This window comes from Limulus polyphemus, unplaced genomic scaffold, assembly GCF_000517525.1.
Source record: "Limulus polyphemus unplaced genomic scaffold, Limulus_polyphemus-2.1.2 Scaffold229, whole genome shotgun sequence".
Classification (NCBI taxonomy): Eukaryota; Metazoa; Arthropoda; class Merostomata; order Xiphosura; family Limulidae; genus Limulus; species Limulus polyphemus.
This window is the reverse complement of record NW_013665839.1, coordinates 39904-48898: the sequence shown is the minus strand read 5'-3', so window position 1 is coordinate 48898 and position 8995 is coordinate 39904. Positions and strand designations below refer to the sequence as shown.

General features: G+C 34.8%; 1 protein-coding gene across 1 annotated transcript in view; it reads right to left on the bottom strand.

The window, feature by feature from the left end:
* The window catches only part of LOC106478583 (corticotropin-releasing factor receptor 2-like), a gene marked incomplete at its 5' end in the record, with an annotated part of 56631 nt that overhangs the window by 41617 nt on the left and 6019 nt on the right, over positions 1–8995 (bottom strand). Inside the window, one exon of the mRNA XM_022382200.1 lies at positions 3174–3265. Coding sequence (XP_022237908.1) covers positions 3174–3265 — 92 coding nt within the window. The remainder of the gene's footprint in view (positions 1–3173; positions 3266–8995) is intronic.

Below are 8995 nucleotides of genomic sequence, written 5' to 3'. Positions count from 1 at the left end.
GTTCTGTTCCCTGACTTACTCTGTATCATTGATAAACTACTGTAACAAAACCATCCTTCATAGCTTAATGTTCTGTTCCCTGACTTACTCTGTATCATTGATCAAACTACTGTAACAAAACCATCCTTCATAGCTTAATGTTCTGTTCCATAACTTGCTCTGTATCGTTGATCAAACTACTGTAACAAAATCATCCTTCATAGCTTAACGTCCTGTTCAATTAAGGCAAAAATATTTAAGGATCTTTAAAGTACTTTCAAGGATTTACTTAATAGCCTAACATCATAAAGAAAAATGCTCCCCAGTGGATCAGCGGTAAGTCTGAAGGCTTGTAAGAGTTGGCGGTGAGTGGTGTAGCCTAGCTGCATTCCTTCTAAGCTTATCGCTTCAACATTAGAGATGGCAAGCGTAAGTAACCCTCGAGTAGATCTGCGCGAAATTCAGCGAACTTTGTATATTTCAGCTTAGGTTTGAAAGCAACTCACAGTGATTGACAATTTTTCTATAAGAAAAGGAGCTACCAATAGTCGGCAAAATCAAATATACATCCGAATAAAATACAGCCTTCTCTATAATTGTGAAAGGCTGAATAGGCTTAAAAATTCATTAAAAAAACAAATTCTCTGGTCATTTCTAGGCTGTTAGCAAACTAAACAAGCTATGTTTATAATGCAAAAGTGTTCAAATCATAATAGTTTAGAGACTGCAGATCGTTTAGATATACTCGTTAAGAATAAGTTACATCCTCTGAAGGACTTGATATATAGTGAATAATATGAATGACTCACAAATTGTTTCGCTTTATCTATAATTACTGTTATAGCAGGGTAAAACTAACGTTTAACAAGGTGTGACTTACTAATCACTTCGAAAAAATCTTGTTCAAGCGTTAAAGTGATTCAATCGAGTAAAGTTTCTTGGAAGAGGAAATCATTGACAACGTTTTAAGTTTTTTGTTGTAACGTAATGATTTTATAGTGTTTCAATTACAACTGTGTTGTTATTTTCCCCAACATAAATTCAGTTTCACTTCGCTAATTCATAATTTAAGTACAACATTTATTGGACTGGTCAGATTAGTTAACAATATATCCTTGTGATAAACGGTGTTAAGATAGAAATTACAGCGCATATAAATTACATTTATTAAACTAATCATTACAAGACAATGTAATTTACAGCGTATATAAAATACATTTATTAAACTAATCATTACAAAACACAATAATTTACAATGCATATAAATTATATATAGGCTGTAAATTACATTGTCTTTTAATGATTAGTTTAATAGATGTTATATATATATTACATTCATTAATTAATCATTAAAAAACACAGTAATCTAAAGTGCATATAATATCCTTAGATTAGTTGTACAAAATAGCGAAACAGGTCACAAAAATCAACGTTAAACTAATCAAGATTCACATAAAAAAAAACAATGGTTTCCGTGTTAGGTAACTTATCATTTAATATTTCTTCTTCGTAAATATAAATAGTACTAATTTCCATAAATATTCAATCAAAGGAATTTACATCATAGACAAGCTCAATGGTGATTATTTTAGCCAATTTGAGACATTTTGAGTTAAACGTAAACTACTCAAAACTGTAATGCCATACAAAAAGGAAGATTTTATTTTTTTATTACTGAACCTAAGCCACGGTTCTCGTAGAATTGTTACGAATAGAGTTAAATTGATCTCAGGCACTATTAGAACCCATGTCTCTCCTTATTGCAATAAAATAACTTCAACCTTTATAAAAGTAGTCGTAAGAGGCCGACAGAGGGCGCTAAGAAACACTCAGTACTATTAACGAATCAACAGAGAGCGTTGGGTATAAACGAATTGGTTGTGGAAGAGCCACACTACTTACAATTTCACTAGAGATTACACTCGTGTGACAAGAAAAATGTAAGAAACAAATATTTCGAGTTTATCATAAAAATATTGGGAAAATAGCATTTTAAGCAACTTACTCTTTACACCAGCGTGATTCAACTCGTGACCCACGAGCCGTATCCGGCCCACAACCGCGTTTATTTGGCCTGAGCCTATTATGAATTACACGTTAAAGTTTAAGTTTGTACATTAGAATATTTTGCTCAAGAGTAAACGTTTTAATTGAAAATTGTCATTTCAGTAAGTCATACAAGTAAAAAGTTACACCATTTTACTTTTGAAATAAATGTGTAATTAATGAAAATATTACCAGGAAGACAATCCGGCCCACAACCCAACTTATCTGGCCTGAACTCATTATGAATTACACGTTAAAATTTAAGTTTGTGCATTAGACTATTTTGCTCAAAAGTAAACGTTTTAATTGTTTCTTTGTTTGTAATTAAGCACAAAGCTACGCAACGGGCTATCTGTGCTTTGCCCACCACGTGTATCGAAACTCTTATTCTAGCAGACATACGGCTGTGCCACTGGGGGGCCGTTTTAATTGAAAAGTGTCATTTCAGTAAGTCATACAAGTAAAAAGTTACACCATTTTACTTTTGAAATAAATGTGTAATTAATGAAAATATTACCAGGAAGACAATCCGGCCCACAACCCAACTTATCTGGCCTGAACTCATTATGAATTACACGTTAAAGTTTAAGTTTGTACATTAGAATATTTTGCTTAAAAGTAAAAGTTTTAATTGAAAAGTGTCAATTCAATAAGTCATACAAGTAAAAAGTTACACCATTTTACTTTTGAAATAAATGTGTCATTAATGAAAATATTACCAGGAAGGTAATCAAACAGAGAATAAAATGTGAAAATACAGCAAAAACAAAGGGAACGTATAATTTAGATTGTTTTACTTGATTTTCATAATGATTCAGAAAAATGCTAAAACTTTTTCTGCTCGGGATAACGAGTGTTGTAATAATAAGGAAAAATAGTTATTATTATGTTAGAATTTACAAGTGTTTGCCTAACGGTCTTAAGGTAAATAATGATGAAAGGAAGTTTTGAAAATGAAAAAAAAAAAACAATCATTTCTTCGTTAATAAAGTATTTGCTGAACGTGGTTATGGCCTAAAAAATCTATGCAAAGCTGTAAAGAAATTGTTGTGTTCTAACTGTCGTCCAGACCGCTATCTGACTCTAGATTATCCAACACGTATTCATACCCCACAAAAATAATCTTGGAAACAATTTTTTTAACTTACATTCGGCAAAAGATCCACGCACTCGGTATAGTTTGTCCAGTTCCCCCAGAGCCACTCGCCATCTTCATTACACACTCTGTAAGCGAATGCAGCTGTAAAAAAGAAAATTGATATACTTTAATCCACAGATATGATGGTATCTTGTTTACTGGGTATTTCAGATTTATAAAAAAATTTTAGCACCGTGTCCATTGAACTATATACAAACTTTCAAGCATTCATTTGTAATTTTACTCTTTGTTAATATGAACATAAAGATTGTAATTCAGTTTATCTTAAACAGTGCGTTACTAATAACAATAACGTTATGTTTGTTTAGAAACTAATGCTAATGATATTTACGGGACATCATTAACAATAGTGATGACAAAACTACACGAAATAATACATGGATTATTCTAGTGCGTAACAACAAACAAGTCACGTATATTTATATTTCACAGCATAACCTTAATGAGGTCTTAATCCATTAGACTTATAAGTTTAAATCCAGAACTAACCTGACAGACTTTTTCACTTTCTGCCAAAATTAAGGAATTTTCTACTACACTTATGAATATGATATTCTAATGCAGGCGATTTCTGTTGCTCAAAAACACTTTGATCTTGAAAACTCAAAAGGTTCATGTCGCCATGTCCGATTATGCTCTCTCTGACGACCGTGCATCTTGACAATAGCACTGCAGCGTAGCTTCCATCGTAAACTGCTACGTCGGTAAGACTATCATGTCCAATGTACGACATTCATCCATAGTAGTTTCCATCAACCGTCTAGTGTAAGAAGACGACGGGTTGCCAGAGCCCTTTTCAACAGTCCGATCGCACAGATATTCACAGGTCTTGCGCCCGGTGAAATTGCCAGTATATCTTCGTATGAAATAAAACAAACACCTTTTTTATTCTCCAGCTGCTTGAAAATGTGGCAGTTGAAAGAGGGTTATGATTGGAAGCTTTATCTTGGTGAACCCATATCCTGTTGGCTTCGTTTTTAGATTATGTTTTAATGATGCCTGGGACACGTGGACAGCTCTTGTCACTGACCTTATATTCGTGGATTCTCACCTGTTACAAAACATCGCACGTTGCTTACTTATCTAGGATACGACTTCTAGCAGGTCTCTTTCTGGATGGTCTTGGTACACCAAAGTGATCTACTTTCCTTTATTTCCAAATGCCAATAAATGTAAGGGATATCCCCGTTTTGAAAATTCTAAATCCCGATCTGAACACATCTTTATGATTTGATTGTATGAATATTTTGCATCGTTAAGGGGCGTTACACACCCTTCCCAAAAGAGATCAGTTTTCGATAGATTCACACTATTTACGAAATGTCAATGTGTTAAAATGTAGTTATGATACATTTCGTTCCGCGGTGACAATCAATCGACTATGGTTGTTAAAATTTGCTAGAATACACTAAATAAATGTTGTAAATCTACAAAATATTAATTCTTAGATGCTTTCGATCAAATAAATTGTTTAAATACAGTTAAAATTATAAGTTTTACTTAAATTGTGAAATTTGATACGCAAATGTGATTTCGACACCAAGAGCTGATCTCCGATCGTTATAGAGTTAACGACAGTCTTGTCGGAGGTACTGAAGTAATGTTAATACGTTATACTATTAGATATAATACGGTAGTACTTTTTTCGTAACCGTGAGTTGTGAGTTTCCGTTGAAGAAATGCGTCATTACATACAAGAAGTCGTCTATTAGACTAAAAAGACCAGCACCAAAACGGTAAGACAAATTGGGTAAGTTTGTCATTGGAAAAAGAACTGAAAATATTTCTTATTAAATTATCCCCTTCCAACGAAAGTCTATCTACTACAAAGAAAAACTAGACAGGAATCAAAAGGTTAGTGAAAGCTGCCACGTTGAAGTTGTTAATGATGGCATTAATAAAGCGGGACCATTTCAGCCAACTCCTGAACCTTTTCCAAGAAATAAGTTCGGACAACGGTAAGGATCATTTCGTTCAGAATGGTACAAAACAAGGTCGTGGCTTCCATATTCTGTTTTTATCACCCTTGCCGAGTGTATGTTGTAGTAAATGATAAGGGGATTATTTGCACAGTAACTGGAATAAATAAATTGAAATCAGCACTAGATTATGAGAAAAGATTTTCAAAACAGCTTGGGATGAGTGAAAAACGAGACAGACAACGGGAGAAACTATTCGATTTTTGTTAAGGTTTACGAAAATTGAGAATGCAGATATGTGCAGAGCACTGGAGAACTGGAGCACTTTCTTCCTTGAAAGGAAGTGCCATTTCGTGGTAAAATGAAGAACTGGGAGTCTCTGTTAAGTAGTTTTATCATTTTGCAAAGAGGCACTAAACTATCTGAAAATGCAAAGAGTGTACCTTTGAATTTCAAGTATACGTTTAAAGACATGCCAAATGATGTAATAGGAACCTTGACCCAAATGGTGCTTTCCAAAAGCAAAGAAAAATACAAAGGTTCTGACTCTCAAGGATGAGAGAGGTATTTAGATGTAGAGGTTGTGTTCCAAAGAAGACAGAAAAAGTATACTACTTAAATACACTGTTAGAATCACCAACTGCATCTTATAGTAGTGCATGCAATTTAAAGAATGCAAAGAGAACCTCCTACAAAGAGGTTTTTGGACATATTCAACTCACTATGTGCTTTTTTACGTTACCACTACATTCATAGAAGGTACAGTGGACCCTCAGTAAAGATATTACTGTATATTCGCTTAACCTGACATTTAGAAGTAACCAAATGCGTCAATGATAGCTATGATGCTCTATAAAATTTACTTCTTTAAGTTTCATGAGATGAATTTACCCTTACGGATCTCTTCACACAAACTTCTGGTGTATTTGCTCAACTTAATAAGCAGAATTTTACTATACTAAGAAATGTTCTACTAATTTACTTGGTTAATTAAAACCAATGAATGCAATGCTTCAATTCTGACCTGCTGATTTATGTATTGCAAATTATGTTTTAAAGTCATCTTTGGAAGTACTAAGAAACCTTCATTACTTCCCACCCACACACACAGACATATATACATCTAATACAGCATTGAAAAAGCACCAGTATATCCATATAGAACCTTAAAACCAGATGTTGTGTGTGGATCTTTTCTCACTTTTTGTCGGTATCAAAAGCTTAGCTACCAAAATCTCACTTGCTATATCACATTTGCCAACACTGTATAGTTTCTGCGGAGGCTTCAAACCGTCAGCATGCATAATTGTGTTGGATTCAAGCACTGAGCATAATAAAGATTTCATTAAATTTGTATTTTTGTCAGAAATTCTTTTTCAATCTCTGTTAATTTCTAATTAAGGGTGTTCAACATTGACCTTTCACTGCGTGATTGAAAGCTCCTTCTTCTTGGAGACAGAACAACTGAATCAACGTGATGTTGACTTGTAGTACTTCTTTTTACAGTGCTTATCTCTTGAACTACAAGTGTCTCAGTGTATGCACGTGCACTTTCGCAAGTGGAGTAGCAAACGATTTATGTGAGAACCCATTTTCTACCCAAACTTGACTACTAATTCTTGTTCAGCTGTCCCTGCTTCATGAAAAAGAAAGAACATGATGGTTTGAGCTCACATAGATGAAATCATTTTCACTCTAAGCATGAAGGACTTTGTGAGAAAGTTTGCAAAATCCAGCCGAATACTGTTTCTGTAAATTTTATGAAAAATTTTAAATTATTTGGATTTGATCATTCTTGTTTTTACATCTTATCGTAGCATTTCATACGTATTTTATATGGTGTTGTTTTTTCTTCGGAGAGAAATTTAAAACATATAGGTTCTTTTTATATATTGTTGATGAAGTCGTATGCATTGCAGGAAATATAAAATGGTGGTATGCGTTCTAAGATGTTTGATTTCAAATACTACGGTTTTCTAAGGTACCAATGAGACTATAAATGCTATGTCGGGATCTTTGTATTTTCAACGTTTCGACTACAAGTCTTCTTCATAATCTCCTGAAGAAAACTTGTAGTCGAAACGTTGAGAATAAAACGATCCTGACATAGCATTTATATCCTCATTGGTACCTTAGTATCCACTTGTCAACATGAATAATACTACGGGTTTCATTTTGCTTTTAAACTGGTGTTTTGCAGCTTTAAATGTTTGCCCTTAATTATGTGAATCACATTTTTTTGATAATTATATTTAAAAATATCTAAAAGAGCTTTATATGAAACTGTATATACCTCTCCAAATGTTAATACTAATAACTAATATTTCCAAACATCATAAGGCATACTTAAAATTCATTTAAAACCTTGTTGGGCATATTGTTCCCCTCCACCAGTAAGGAGGTGGTTAAGGCGCTCGACTTGCAATCTGAGGGTCGCGGGTTCGAATCCTCGTCACACCAAACATGCTTGCCCTTTCAGCTGTGGGGGCGTTATATAGTGACGGTCAATCCCACTATTCGTTGGTAAAATAGTAGCCCAAGAGTTGGCGGTGGGTGGTGATGACTAGCTGCCTTCCCTCTAGTCTTACACTGCTAAATTAGGGACGGCTAGCGACAAACCACCAGTAAGGAAACCTGGAGCCGGGCCTGTTTAAAGCTGGAAAATATTGTGATAATGTTTGTTGAAATGAATAACACTGTACTTGATAACTGCACATAAAGAGATAAATGTGCATGCAGGATGAAAAATCCATGTGTTATTTGAGAAAATAATATTTAAATTGAAGTTATGAGATGTTTACAGTTTTCATTATACTTCTATATTTATTAACAGAAGAAAAAAAACATTTTACAGTCTATTCAGCTTGTCGTTTGCCTGCTTCTCTACTAATTTGTTTAGCGACGTCCAGTCTTCTTGTTGGTAGCATTTATTGATAGAATTATCAGGGAAGAACTTACGCTAATAAAAGGACCATGCGAAGGTCTCTCAGGGAAGAACTTACGCTAATAAAAGCACCATGCGAAGGTCTCTCAGGGAAGAACTTACGCTAATAAAAAGACCATACGAAGGTCTCCATCATCTCCCAAAACACTGAAGTGAAGATCAAATCCAGGGTGAGCCTGGTACGGAAACTAACTGGTACTACATGTGCAACCCAAGCATTTCAAGAAGTAATACTCCTTTCACTAGTCAATCTAGTAGTACAGTACTGCTGCTCGACACGGGCAAACAGCAGCCACATGGAACTCATTAGAGTCCGTTTAAGGTCAGCTAGGCGAATAGTGACTAGAACCCTAAAATCGATGCAAACTGAATGGCTCCTGTCCTTTCACACATTGATCCAACACCAGTTTGCCGTGAGCAGAGCATTATCAAAGCGTACAATCAATTTATGACAAACCCTGAGATTCAAATCAACTTGCACAACCGTACCCATACCCGACTCAAATCTCGTCGACCTTACTGATTCACCATATGCAGCCCTAAATCTCGGAGTCAGTCACCCATAACCCATTGGAAAGACTCGTGGATCTACAGTGATCTTAAAAACGAACACCTCATCCAAGACCCCACCAGAGAAGTTCCAGGATTTGATCTCCAGTTCAAACAAGATGCAGCTACCTACTACACAAATGTTGGATTAAAGTCCCATCCGCGGGTGATTTTGGACATCCAACTCAGCAATCGACCACATTATAAATTTGTGTCCTAAATGCCGCTTTTAGGGAGGTATCGGGGAAACTCGATGTCATGAAATGAATATCAGACCTGAATATACAACTCTAGTTTGCTGTTCTAACACTTCATGTGAAGGAGTCTATGACTTTATTTGTTAAAGTGTGGTAATTAATTTTAAAATGTCCTTTGTGCGTTAAAATTATAAGATGATCC